The sequence below is a fragment of the Chiloscyllium plagiosum genome, chromosome 10, assembly GCF_004010195.1.
Source record: "Chiloscyllium plagiosum isolate BGI_BamShark_2017 chromosome 10, ASM401019v2, whole genome shotgun sequence".
Classification (NCBI taxonomy): domain Eukaryota; kingdom Metazoa; phylum Chordata; class Chondrichthyes; order Orectolobiformes; family Hemiscylliidae; genus Chiloscyllium; species Chiloscyllium plagiosum.
Genome location: NC_057719.1, coordinates 14,117,766 through 14,132,825, shown reverse-complemented (window position 1 = coordinate 14,132,825; position 15,060 = coordinate 14,117,766). Strand labels below are relative to the sequence as shown.

Sequence of the window (15,060 nt, the reverse complement as noted above, 5' to 3'; positions counted from 1 at the left end):
TTCCTCAGGAAACAGGGTTTATTGGCACAGACTCCACCCCTTGAATTCACCGTTCATCCCATCCGGCCGGGCGATTGGATCTTAGTAAAATCATGGACAGAGACTAAATTGCAGCTGGACTGGGAAGGGCCGTACCAGGCTCTCTTGACTACTGAAACGGCAATAAAGACGGCGGAGAAAGGCTGGACTCATTACACTCGGATCAAAGGGCCTGTGGACCCTCCAATGGAGGAAGAAGTCTGGACAGCCGAATCAACGCAAGACCCGCTGAAACTCAGACTAAGAGACTTTGAGTAACTGATTATACAGTGGCGACTCGAGCGCAGGATTATTTCTGTAAGATTGTATATTAAGTCGTTTTGTGCTTCAGCATGTTGTTTAAAGTACTGGGAATGCTTAGAGTTATGATGCTAGCCCTCTTAGTATTGGGATTTTGTCAAATATCATTTTCATATGTATTATTAACAGTTCCTGAATCTGATAATCCACAAGTAATAGACGCTGATGTATGCAGCTTAGTAAATTGTGGGGATGTAGATAATCAGGGACAGTACCGCAGCTTTGAGATAAACCTTAAGTCCTATGAGGATGGCACTTGGTATAATGGTCTCATCACAGTACACCAGGCCCCCTTCTGACCAGCTTGCGATTGTCCCGATAAAAAGTGTAACCCAATATACCTGACAATAAGGAAAACCTTCTTCAGAAAGGGCTCATGCCCGAAACGTCGATTCTCCTGCTCCTTGGATGCTGCCTGACGTGCTGCGCCTTTCCAGCAACACATTTTCAGCTCTGATCTCCAGCATCTGCGGTCCTCACTTTCTCCTCAGTGATTGAATTCATAAAACTTAACTGCAATCAGAGTTTGCAGGTCTGGGTATTCTAGAGTATGCACTGACCCACTTGCGCAGGCCCAGCAGTGCTGAAGATAACAGATAGTTACTCTGACAGTCCTCAATAATCAGCATTGGTTCAAACACAGGCAAGGAAACCACCGACTACCATAAACCACCATCTGTACACCCCCTCCCAACCCAGCGGTAGCACAGAGGGAGGCAAGGGTATAGAATGTATTGAGCCGGAGGCATCTGTGTGTTTATCAACGAGTGGCTCAGCGTTACCAGTAGTGACGAGCTGGTTGAATGCTAGACTAGATCTGTAGTGGAACCAATTGGAGAAAAAATTACTTTACCTGATCCTCACTAAACTCTGCCACATATGCATTTGTCTATTATAGTAGAAATTGAAGTTACCACCATTCACCCCTTTTGGAGAGAAAGCCGTCTGAGGACACCAAGTTGCATAGAATGACCACTTAATGGGATGGATTTCAAACAGATCTCAACACATTAGGCATCGATGGGCCATCAGCAGAATTGCAGACAGACAAATTGCAACCTCATGGCCTGGCATATTCCAACTCAAACATCATGACCAAGCAAGGGGATCAACCCTGGTTCAATGGGAGTGCAGGAGGGCATGCCATAAGTAGTGCCAAATATACCTAAAAGTCATCAATCTGCTATATCCCAACACAGGACTGCTTGCATGCCAAAGCAGTAAGTGACATACAGGAATAAGCAGTTTAAACAACAAATTGATCAGATCCAAGCTTCACAGTCCTGCTGATTGGAGGAGGTTAATTAATGTTGTGGTTCTATTCACCAAGCTGGGAATTTGTATTGCAGACATTTCGTCCCCTGTCTAGGTGACATCTTCAGTGCTTGGGAGCCTCCTGTGAAGCACTTGTGTTGTTTCCTCCGGCATTTATAGCGGTTTGTCTCAGCCGCTTCCGGTTGTCAGTTCCAGCTGTCCGCTGCAGCGGTCGGTATATTGGGTAGAGGTCGATGTGTTTGTTGATAGAATCTGTGGTTGAGGTTAATTAAATAACTCCAGGGAGCAGGCAGCTCCACAAATATTCCTACCTTCCATGATGGAGGAGCCTAGCACAAAAAATAAGACCGATTCTGCAGCCATCTTTAACTGGAGTAGATGATCCATTTTAATTTCCTTTACAGACTGGGATGCAAGGGATCTGAAGTCTGCAGACAATTTTATTCATTCCAGATTTTAGAAAATAGCTGACTGCATTGGATGGGCCATGACAATGTTCTGCCAACAGTACTAAAGATTGGTGCTCCAAATCTTTCTGCTCCTGTAACCAGGTTGTTCCAATACATCCACTCAGGAATTTGGAAAATTACCCAGAAATTTCCTGTACACAGAACAAAGCAAATACAACCTTCCATTTACAAAGTTAAAAATCACAACACCAGGTTATAGTCCAACAGGTTTAATTGGAAGCACACTAGCTTTCGGAGCACCACTCCATCAGGTGATAGTGGAGGACAATTCTAAGGCACAGAATTTATAGCAAAAATTTACAGTGTGATGTAACTGTAATTACAACACCATTCCATTTACAACTCAGTCTACCCTTGATCATCAGTGAAGTGATGAAGGGGTTATCAACAGAGCTGTCAAGCAGCATTTGCTTTGCAATAATCTGCTCACTGTCACTCAGTTACATTCCATTAGTGGCACATAGACCCTTTTTCCTATCTTGATCCAAACTTCAGGCAGGAATCAAACTCCAGAGGAATAGAACATGACTGCCATGAACAGCAACTCCACAACTGACCAAGTGTGGAATCGAGGACTCAGATGTACAGCACGGAAATAGACTCTTCAGTCCAACTCGTCATGCTAACCTAATCTAGTCCCATTTGCCAGCACTTGGCCCAAAGCCCTCCAAACCCTTCCTATTCATATACCCAGCCAGATACCTTTTAAAATGCTGTAATTCTGTCAGCCTCCACCACTTCCTTTGGCAGCTCATCCCATACATACACCACACTCTGTGTGAAAACCTTGCTCCTTCGATCCCTTTTAAATCTTTCCCTTCACCCTGAGCCTATGCCCCCAAGGTCTGCACTCCCCCACCCCAGGGAAAAGACTTGACTACCCTATCATGATTTTATAAACCTCTATAAGGTTACCCCTCAGCCTCTGATGCTCCAGGGAAAACAAGCCAGCCTCTCCCAATAGGTGAAATCCTCCAACCCTGGCAACATCCTTGAAAGAGTTCAGGAAAGATAAGAGTTTCGCAACATCCTTGCATGAAGCAGCTCACACTTAAATTCCTTGCAAAACTAGAGTCAATGGGAACCGGGGAGAACTCTGCTGGTAAGAGTCATATTTAGCACAAAACACAGTTGTGATTGTTGCTCAGTCATATGAGATCTAGGAAGTTTCTGCATGCGTTCTCTCAGGTATGGTCCTTAGCCCATTCAGCTTCAGCTGCTTCATTAATGACCTTCTGCCCCACAAAGAAGAGAAATTCCCCGATGATTGCAGTGTTCATTTTGATTAGTGATTCCTCTCGATACTGATGCAGTCCAGCAAGATCTGCACCATACCCAGGCCCAGGGTGACCAAGTGACAGGCAATCTCCATTGCCAAAGACAAAATTTAGGAATCCAAGGATGAGCAATAAATGCTGGCCTAACCAGTAAAGCCCACATCACCTGAATGAATACAGAAGTCTGCCAGGAAGTCAAAAATAGCTCGGAGCAGGGGAACTGGAAAGCAAGAATTGCTCAACACTGGAAAGAACTCAATGCAGATGGGAAGTTGAGAGATGGACCAGGTCAGGCAATTTTCAAACACTGCAACAGGAAACAACAATCTTCCCCCATCAACTAGGCTCATTCTCTTAGAAAATGACAAATAAAGCCAAGAACCACTGACTACCCATGGGAGAGTTTGAATGACACCTCAACAACAGAGGTTCAGAATCAGGAATCATTTAACTTGTTCATTTTCTCCATTTATATTCTCTTAATTTAAAGCAACAGCACACACAACTTGTAGTTAATGCCTTTAATGGCCTAATAAGGTTAAGTTACAAGAACTCTTAGCATTAAATCAAAGGACAATTCATAATTAAATTTTAAAAACTGTGTTCCAAAATTACAAGATTTTGTAAAAATATCAAAAAATCTCTTCCAAAGAAGTCTGGCTTAATTATCCACAGTATCCAGATACAAGGAGCACTTGTTGGGGTTAGTATTTCGTGATCTGGTTTAGTCAGTAATCTGGATTGGAATCTTCCAGCAGAAGATATCTGTGTTGTTCGCATCCTTCAGTTCCCATTTAACCTCCAACTTAATCTGGGTAGGGTGGTGGTGGGAAGGATAAATGAAAAGAAAAATAAAAGCAGAAAAGATTAAAAACATTGTAAAACCACACAATCCCCTGCATAAAAGTTAAATTACTCCATATTCATTTAAAACCTAACATGCAAAACACAATTCTCAGGCACTGATTTCATTGCACCAGTGACCTCCAGTCAGCCTCATTAAGGGAATAGCACCTTTTCCAAAACTATATACAAATTTATATACAAAGGGGGCCATACAATTGCTCAGTAGTTGGCACTGCTGCCTCACTTCACCAGAGAGCCAGGTTCGATTCCAGCCTCTGATGACTGTCTGTGTGGAGTTTGCACATTGTCCCTGCGTCTGTGTGGGTTTCCTTCCAGGTGCTCTGGTTTCCTCCCACAATCCAAAGATGTGCAGGTTTGGTGAATTGGCCGTGCTAAATTGCCCATAGTGTTCGGGGGTGTGTAGGGTAGATGCATTAATCAGGGGTAAATAGAGAGTAGGGGAATGGGTTTGGATGGGTTACCCTTCAGAGGGTCGGTGTGGACTTGTGGGGCTGAAGGGCCTGCTTCCACACTATAGACATTCTATTCTTCTAAATTGGTCTGGTGCATTTAAAAGCTATTTCTCTCCCATCACATGGTCTCACTACACACTAAGTCAACCACAGACCAGCTATCACTTCTTGGTATTGCTCCCCACCCACATCTCATTATTGCTTCCCAACTCTGCAGCCAGCAAGAAAACTCACTGTAAAATTCTAATTGCCAATCTTTTGGCCCTCCATACACCTTTGGCATTTCCACAGCTACCAATCTACACCCACATCTGCATCTTTTGATGCCCAGGCCTCTGAAGCCATTAAACTCTTTCTCTCTCTCTCTCTCTCTCTCTCTCAAACTAGTCATTCAGCTAAAAGTCCTTTCATCCAAGGCATGGATAGAACACTAATTAACCATTCACCATCAGACCTCAGTGGATCACAAAAAAGCATTGACCGTGCAAAAACCACTGACTATTGCCAAACCACCCTGGAATTCCAAAACACAGACTTTTCTGATTCAAATCTCTCAATCCGTGAGGAGCTTACGACTGGTTTAAAAACAAGACCATTTGATCAGCCAGTTTCACAACTTCCTTTCTCCTATTCAAAATTCCAATTACCTCCCCTCAAGTTACATTTCTCTCCCATCCTCAACTCATTTTGGCCATAAAATCCATTCTGCTCCCTTGACTCTTTCCACCAAGCTTAACTGCCCAACTTCCCTTTTTTTCAAATCTGCCATTGGTAACATTCTCAAAAAAAGGTACAATCCATTTGTGAGGCAAAATCTCATAATGCTATTGCTTCTCACTCCATGCCTGAAGTCAACACCTCTTGACTCTTACTCTGCCCGAAATTAACCAACTTGCTCAACTTAGCAATTGCCTGATTAGGTTTTAGTGCACAAAAAAATTTCAGAGATAAAGCTACTATAATTTCAAATTTCAACTAACTTGCTCAAAAACCTTCAAATCTTTACAGTCAAACCGAGCAGAACTTGGAACATATGCTAGAGATTAATTAAGCAGAGTTATCTGTTAGGTCAGAAATTTCCACTGACATTGCTCCCAAAAAGAACAGAGAAACTGACATCAAATTGGAATTCACGAAGAACCAGGAGCACTAATTCCCTGAAAAAAATATGAAACATCATTTGACACCTCAAAATGACCTCATCACACCATTCCCACTGAGCCACAAATCGCCAGATAGGGTTACAATGACAATTCCCTCACTACTGGCGTGGTTTCGACCATCAGATTTGTTCCAAATGATTCCACTTAGTCAGACAATAAAAGTATGTTGTTTGATCGACAAAATTTTTCAAAATCTTGCTGAGCAAACAGGCCACGAAACGATCAAGTAAAAGCGATATTATTATGCATTTTAATGTTTCATGAAAACACTTACCTTTGGGTAGGTCTCTTTCACTGGTAGTGAAGCGACGTAGCTGTATTTCACGTTCTTTTGGATGGGGCATTTAATTCCAGATTTACAACCATCAGGGTTAGGAATAGGAAAAGGAACTGGAAGCCCTTCTAGGATACCAAAAACCTTGGCTTCACTGGTCTTACTCAAGGTGGCTAGAAAACAGATTACAATATGGTTAACCTACATTAAAAAAGTTAGAACCAACCAGCAAAATGCACAACTGTGCCTGCAATTCCAGTTCCATCACCTGGTTTGAGATAAAGATGAGGACACAGGTCCGCTATGGCATTTGGCTACATTTCACCTAGTTCATCAGCAATGAAAATTTAAGCAAGTCATTTTAGAAACTTTTCACATTCGGGCAAGACCTTCCTTAGTTTAGTCAGACGCTGCATTCTATTTGAATAAGCAACTGAATCCCCACTGTTATTGAACTAACCTCCTGAGATCATGGATATCTTTCAAGTCTCTGCTGATTATTTGTGTTGTGACTGACAGAAATTGGAGACAATTAATTTTATTCGGCAACAGCACAGCAAGGGGAGATTCTGCCATCAACCAGAGCTGGGTTTAAACTTTATTTTAGGGATTAAAAAGATCAAGACAGTGTCGATACAATTCTAAGTCTGATTCTTTTGGTGACAGTGATCCAAGTTATATTCAAAGCAAAACAGTATTAGCTTTTATAATCTATCAATATAAATAGTAAAAACTTTGTGATAAGTGGAAATAAATGCCAGTTGGTTCACCTGTAATTTAGTCACATTTCTAAGACCACACAATATGTCGCGTTCACAAAACAAGTGCTGGAAAGACAAAGGTAGTCCGTCAAAAGAATGACTGGTGTCACAACAAACATCACTCAGTTCAAACCAAAACCAAATTGTTGGAAAAGCTCAGCAGGTCTGGTAGCATCTGTGAAGAGACATCAGTTAACATTTTGATTCAGTGACCCTTCGTCCAAACTGATGATAGCTAGAATAATGTGGGTTTACATACAGGTAGGGGTGTGTGTGTGTGTGTGTGTGGAGACAGAGCAAATGATAGGTGGGGATAGAGTTCAAAGATAGAGAAGAACAGTTGAACAGACAAAGCAGTGGATTGGAAACAACTTTTCTCCAATTAAGTGAGGAAGGATGGTTATCTGAACATCAATTATCCGATTTTTGGATTATTCAAACAAGACTTCAAGGTCCCACAAATGCTTCCGTTGTTTACGATCAGATCAGTTATCCGAACAATCGGTTATCTGAACAAGATACTCACCATTAGTCTCATTTGGTGAATCAAAGTTGTTCTGTACTGCCTTTGGAGGGAGTCCAGAGCAGCTTCATCTGGTTGATCCTGGATATGACAGGATTGTCTTACGAGGAGAGTTTAGACGTATACAGAGGAACCTTGATTATCCAAACGAGATGGGCAGGCACTATTTCGTTTGGATAATTGATTTCTTCCGGGGCTCGGAGTTTTCTGTTAAGTCTGCTCCCCTTCAGGAGACTAGGTAGCAGCACACCACGCACAATGGACTACTTCAGTGAGAGTCATGAATGGAACTGAACATGGGGGTATTCACCAATGATTGCCCAAATTCCAACCTTATGATGGAGGGAAGGTCATTGATGGTTGGGCATGGGGCACCACCCTGAGGAACTCCTGCAGAGATATCCTAGAGGTGAAATGGCTGACCTCCATTTCACCTCGAGGATATCTATCGTGCCATGTATGACTCCAACAATGACAGTTTTTCTCGATACCTACTGTTTCTCATTTTGCTAGGGCTCCTTGATGTCACACTATCGAATACAGCCTGGATGTCAGTGCTGTCACACTCGCCTCTGGAATTCAGCTCTTTTGTCCATGTTTGAACCAAGACTGTAATGAAGTCAGGAGCTGTGTGGGCCTGGCAGAACCCAAATTGGGTGTCACTGAGCAGGTTATTGCTGAGAAGGTGCTGCTAGATAGCACTGTTGATTACACCTTCCATCACTTTGCTGATGATCAGGAGTAGACTGACAGGGTGGTAATTGGTTGGGTTGAATGTGTCCTGCTTTTGATATAGAGGACATACTTGGGCAATTTTCCACATTGTCAGGTAGATGCCAGGGTTGTAACTATAAAGGAACAGCTTGGTGAAGAGAGTGGCAAGTTCTGAAGCACAAGTCTTCAGTATTAATGCCAGAATGATGTCAGACCCTATAGCATTTGCAGTATCCAATCTCTCCAACCATTTCTTGATGTCACATGGAGTGAACCGAATTGGCTGAAGACTGGTAACTCTAATGCTGGAGACCTCTGGAGGAGCCAGAGATAGATCACCCACTTGGCACTTCCGAGTGAAGTTTGCTGTCAAAGCTTCACCTTTATCTTTTGCACTGATGTGCTGGGCCTTTCACCATTGAGAATGGGGATACTTGTGGAGCCTCCATCTCCAGTCAGTGGTTTAGTTGTGCACCATTCATAACTGGACATGCCAGGACTGCAGAGCTCAATTCTGATCTGTTGGTTGTGGGATCGCTTGGCTTTGCCTATTACTTGCTGCTTATGGTATTGACACAAAAGTAATCCTGCTTGGTCGCTTCATCAGGTTGGCACCTCCTTTTAGGTATGCCTGGTACTGCTCCTGGGGTACCCTCCTGCACTCCTCATTGCACCAGCGTTGCTCTCTGGCTTGATGGTAATAGTTGCGTGGGGGATTTGCTGGACCATGTGGTTACAGATTGTACTGGAATACAATTCTGCTGCTGCTGATAGCCAACAGCGCCTCACGGATGCCCAGTCTTGAGCTGCTAGATCTGTTTGAAGTCGATCCTATTTAGTATGGTAATAGGTCCACACAACATTGAGGTTATTCTCAATGCGAGGACAGAACTGCGTCTCCACAAAAACTGTGTGGTGGTCATTCTTAACGATACTGTCATGGATAGATGCATCTGGAAAATTGGTAAGGATGAGATAGAGTATGTTTTTTCCCCTCTTGTTGTGAAAGTATAAACTGTTAACTCATGTTAGAGGGGTGCTTTCTGATATAATACAATATATAATAAAAATTATATAATAAAGCTCACCCCACCGATTAGGAAAACAACTCTCACGCATTCAATGTAAAAGTTTTCTTCTTTCAAATCCAGATTTGCTTTTATCATTTCACTTACTGCTAGTGAAGGTGACATTCACACTGTACGTTTGCCCTTTGCGAAGATGACATGGTTGAATGGGGCAGGGAGTGATATCCACTATGATTTGTTCTGCTGTAGATTCTGTAACAACAGAAAGTTCACGTCACTTAGTTAGATGCACAGACAATTAACAGAAGCTTGACAGAGTGGATGGATAAACTGCTACATTTTACATTGCAACAATGCAATATAAAATCATTCAAAGCAAAAGATTACTACTAGAATGACAGGTTTTAATTTATATCTTGCTTTCTACGTAATCTGCAGCAATAAGATTTCTTATATGCCTAATTTCATCACAGCAGTTTCAAAACACATGAAATCGCCATCTGGAAACATTAATAGTCACTGGATTCTAAACCACTTTCTCATAATCCTCCTCAGAAAACAATCAAGTTATTATAGATACATGCCAGGAAGTTGATGCTCAGTAGTTAAGCAGGGTACCAAAAAAAGCATCAATTTTGGGATGAATTAACCAAAGACAATCCTTTGGGGACATATGAAGATGAGCCATAGTAAAAATGAGCAAACTTAGGGACCCAGCACGTGAAGAAAAACAATTTCACCCTCACTAGAAAAAAAAATGTCTGCACAATATAACGCAACTGTCAGAGGAGAGGACATTGAGTGGGCAAGCAGACTCTTCATATTGTACAAAACAGATATTCTTGATTAACTTTGGAAATGGTGGATGACTCTTGCAAATTTGTTCAATTTAGGACAATTCCACAGTTTAGAAACAGACATCCAGTCGCATATATCTGACTTGCATGCTTTGCAAAGCAAAGGGATGCTGAAGAACCACTGCACTGTGACAAGAAACACACAATATTTAAAGGTGAATTAAAACTAACACGTTCGCTAGAATGCAATCAAAATTAATGTGTTGATCCTTGCTGGGGTTCCTAGACAACGCTTAACACATGACAACCATAGTGCAAACTATCATTCCACAGCGTTTCGGCATCAGAACGTAGGTTTGGTTTCTATAGTCTGGGATCATTTGGAGGAGATAAACATTGTCAACAATTCTGAGCATAGTGGCTGACAACAGGCAAACGCAAATATGAAGGCTTGAAACGGAAGAAATTAAAAGTTATGAATATTGACTCAGGGTGACATATGAAAAAAGTAAAATAGTTGGTTGATTAAAACAGACTAAAACCGCTATTAAATTAAAAAGTTCTTCTAGGTGGTAGAGGTCCTACATTTGGAAGATACCGGGGGAGAAACCTGAGTGTCACAGCAGTACGTATTATAATTCCTACATATTGCCAACACTGCAAGGCAGAGGTGAATGCTGAAGGCGGGGTGCCAATCAACTGCGTTACTTTGCCCTGGACATTGCCAAACTTTGAGCATTGTTGGAGCTGCACTCGCTCGGGCCACTGAAGCTTATTCTATTCCACTCGACTTGTGCCACACAGATGATGGAAAGGTTTTTTTTGGAGTCAAGGGGAGAGTTACTCACTGCAGGTTTTCCTGCCTCTGATTTATTGGGGAGCCACTTTATTTGTATAGTCAGTGCAGCCCAGCTTCTGGAAAATGGTAAACTCCAGAAATCTGATTATGGTATTACTGTCAATAGGAGATTTATAGATTCTCTTATGGCAGGTAGTAATTGTCCAGCAATTGTGTTGCACAAACATTACTTGCCACTTATCAGCCCTGGTTGGATGCTGTTCAGGTCTTGCCAGAAAATTGATTGCCAGCATTTGACTCCTCAGATACTGAATGGTACCAAACATTATTCACTGATGATTTCATCGAGGAGAAAGTGAGGACTGCAGATGATTTCATACCAACATGCTTCTCAATAGTAACAAGTCATGGGTAGCTCATTTAAGAATGGAAATATGACTAATTGCTATTGACCAGTGGCCTGGATTAATAATACAGATAGAGTAAATGCAAACGTCACCATTGCTTTAGAATTTGAATTGAGCACAAAATAAATGAAAAAAGGTAGCATCAATAGTGGTGAATATGAAGCCTCAAAAACTCAACTGGCTCACTAACAATTTTGATGTTGCTCAGAGTGGGAAGTTATCAGCTGGAATAACTCATTCAGGACAATAGAAGGTTAAGTCTAACCAACATTCAATAATTCTAAAGGAACATCACAGCAACTGGCAAACAGCATTCAGCCATATTCTGGAAAGGCTGAATCAACATTCTCAACAGAGGAAGTAAAAGTCCTTCTTGTAACTTCTGAACCAAGGCACAGGAGGCGCACTAAGCTTCAGTACCTGGTAAATTCATGATCTCATCTAATATAAAGAGGAACAGCACAAAGTTCAGTCGCAAATGGCAGTAGATTTAAACATACATGTGAAACACTTAGCTGTATTGTCTTTAAAAACAACTGACTTCAGCAGCGCCTGAAACTAACTCGTGTTTTCTGTTGGGGAACACTGACCTGCAGGAAGATCAGGAAGTAAAAGGAAGTCTGAAATTCCTGCAGTGCTGTGGCTGCGAGGGGCTTAGGGTGCAGAAGAAACTGGGTGGTCCCAATCAACACATTGACCAAGATGAAAAGGGGGCAATGTAAAGCGAAGATAATTATGGATACCAAGATTAACAAATAGCTCCATACATCGAGGACCTGATGGTTTGAAATAGAATCACAGAATCCCTGTTGTAGAAGCAGACCCTTCAGCCCATCAAGTCCACACCAAACTGCTGAAGAACACCCCACCCAGTCCCATCCTATCCTTATAACCCTGCATTTCCCATGGTTAATCCAACTATCCTGCATACCCCTGGACACCATGGGTAATTATGCATGGCCAATCCACCTAACCTGCACATCTATTAACTGTGGGGGGAACTGCAGCCCTTGGAGGAAACCTACACAGACTGGGGAGAACGTGCAAACTTCACAGAGTCATCAGAGGCTGGAAATGAACTTGGGTCCCCTGGCACTGTGAGGCAGCAGTGCTACCAATGAGCCATCTTGCTGCCCACAAATAGTGGGAACACCACCTTCCAACTACTGGAGGTAGGTTTGCTCGCTGAGCTGGAAGGTTCTGCAAGCAAACCTATATCCAGAATCTCAACCTGAGCTACAAAACTTCTCAAAATTCGCTAACCTTCCAAATACATACGTATAAATTAATTGTACTTTTAAGAGAACTGGATGGCTTCTCTAGAATCAAGGACATCTTGGTGATAAAACACTGGTGGAAACAACCTTCAATTTAACACCTTTAGTTGTCTTTGGAGTTGGTCTGATGAGCTCAAAAGCACTATTTTCCTACATTTCCCTCAGCAGATTGACACAGGAAAAAGGTGAGAAATGTGTACTTTGCACCTCAGTGGATGATATTTATTCCTGTAGTCTGGATTATAATAGCTGAAATACAAACCGTACAGTGCACTTCTCTGCACAGTTACGTTCTGAAAACAAAACTGCATAGAAAATGGGGAGAGAGAAAAATAAGGAAGAGAAACTAAAATAAGGTAAAGAGAATTGGATTTTACTTGAATGTCTGTTTTGCCTCACCTTTTGGTAGCTAGAAACTTTATACATATTGCAGCAAACCCAAAGTAAACAAAGCATATAACAATCATGACTTTGCAATAAGCAGAACAAGCCTGCACAAACACTAGCGTGATCATCTGTGTAGAATTTGCACATTCTCCCTGTGTCTGCGGGGGTTTCCTCTAGGTGCTTCGGTTTCCTCCCACAGTCCAAAGATGTGGTCAGGTGAATTGGCCATGCTAAATTGCCCGTAGTGTTAGGTGCATCAGTCAGGAGTAAATGTAGGGTAGGGGAATGGGTCTGGGTGGGTTGCTTTTCGAAGGGTCGGTGTGGACTTGTTGGGTCGAAGGGCCTGTTTCCATATTGTGGGGAATCTAATCTAATTCATTCACAGGATGAGGGTGTCAATGTCTAAGACAGCATTTATTGCCCATCCCCAATTGCCCAGAGGGCAGTCGAGAGTCAACCACACTTCTGAGGCAGGTTCCATAATATGCGATGTAACTCCCAACCCCTTTTAAGTTATGTCACAAAATCCTCGACATCCATCTTTGCTTAACATTTCATCCAAAAGCTGCTGCCTGAACTGAACACCTTTTAAGTACTTCACCCAGAGGGTCAGAGGAGCTACAGGCAGAAAGGTCTAGAATAGATCCAAAGCAACAATACTGCAAATCAGGTTGATCGTGGACTTACAGCCAAAGGCTTCTTTGCTCATAAGGTAAGCAATGGAATAAATTCTCCCCAAAAAGTGATACTATTCAAGCACAACAGCAATAAAGACTAACTTAATCAATAGCCTTAATAGAACAGGAACTAAGATTTGATTTGTTGTTGTCATGTGTACCTAGTCAGTGAAAAGTTTTGTTTTGCATCCAGTTCAGCAAAATCATACTAAAGTGCATTAGGATAATAGAACAGAGCAAAAGATACGATGGCATAGCTGCAGAAGGTGCAGAGAGAGATCAGCATTAAACTTAAAATTTGAGGGGTCCATTCAAAAGTGGAATTCAAAAATAAGGGAAGTCAGATAGATTGAAATTCTCCTTCACTGCAGTAAACTACAGTAACTTTCATGCCCACCTCCCCCCCACCCCATGTTAAACAACTTTAAGCAAAATGTAAAGTTATGGTGATCTAACTGTCCCACATACTTCCTGTTCAAACTTTATACAGTGTACTCAGTCGGCTGAACTCTAGAGAAAACTCAAATTGCTCAACACAAAGCACTTATTAGCACCATCACACAGAAACATCTTTCAAAGGATCACATGCTTTTAAATACACTCAATTCTCAGAAAATAAAATGAACTGGCCCTTTACATACCAACAAGCCCACATGAACATGAGTCACACCACATCACACCACAATTGACTGCTTTCAGTACAATACCCTGACAAAGAGTGGAGGGAGGCAAATAGTTTTCTTAAACTCCATGATATTATAGCTGGACTAGTTATTAAACCTTCCCCTGCCACTGCAGGAATTTTAAACCTGCGCCCACACCTCCATCCAAAGCCCTAAAGGAGCCTTCCACATTCAAAGTTTTACCTGCACATCCACCAATATCATTTATGGCATCCGGTGCTCCCGATGCGGTCTCCTCTACATTGGGGAGACTGGACGTCTCCTCGCAGAGACTGAGTACACTGTATAAAGTTTGAACAGGAAGTATGTGGGACAGTTAGATCACCATAACTTTACATTTTGCTTAAAGTTGTTTAACATGGGGTGGGGGGGAGGTGGGCATGAAAGTTACTGTAGTTTACTGCAGTGAAGGAGAATTTCAATCTATCTGACTTCCCTTATTTTTGAATTCCACTTTTGAATGGACCCCTCAAAATTTAAGTTTAATGCTGATCTCTCTCTGCACCTTCTGCAGCTATGCCATTGTATCTTTTGCTCTGTTCTATTATCCTAATGCACTTTAGGGAACATCTCCGGGACACCCGCACCAATCAACCCCACCGCCCCATGGCCCAACATTTCAACGGTGCTGGGAGAATTGCACAAATAAATCAGGGAGGTGTTTTAACAACAGAATCAGGGAAGATAAAGGAATTGGATCCATGGATTACAGGAAGCTAACCCCCCCACTCACTCACCACACTGGAGGAATTTGACAGGCACAGCCGCACACAGGGCCCCCAGGGCCAGGAGAGGGACCAACAGGCGACACAGACTCTCCATCCCGCTCGGAGGGACAGGAGCACTAACAGGGAGCAGCCCGCTGTCAGGGAGCGGATTTATAAACTCAG

At 42.3% G+C, this 15,060-nt stretch overlaps 1 protein-coding gene across 1 annotated transcript; it reads right to left on the bottom strand.

Moving 5' to 3' along the window:
* Positions 1-3,867: 3,867 nt before the first annotated feature.
* LOC122553392 (NPC intracellular cholesterol transporter 2-like) lies at positions 3,868-15,060 on the bottom strand. The gene is made up of 4 exons (XM_043697101.1): positions 14,908-15,060; positions 9,291-9,395; positions 6,118-6,290; positions 3,868-4,172 (listed from the first exon to the last, which is right to left on the bottom strand). The coding sequence occupies exons 1-4, from the start codon at positions 14,990-14,992 to the stop codon at positions 4,086-4,088; spliced, it is 450 nt and encodes a 149-aa protein (XP_043553036.1). The 5' UTR covers positions 14,993-15,060; the 3' UTR covers positions 3,868-4,085.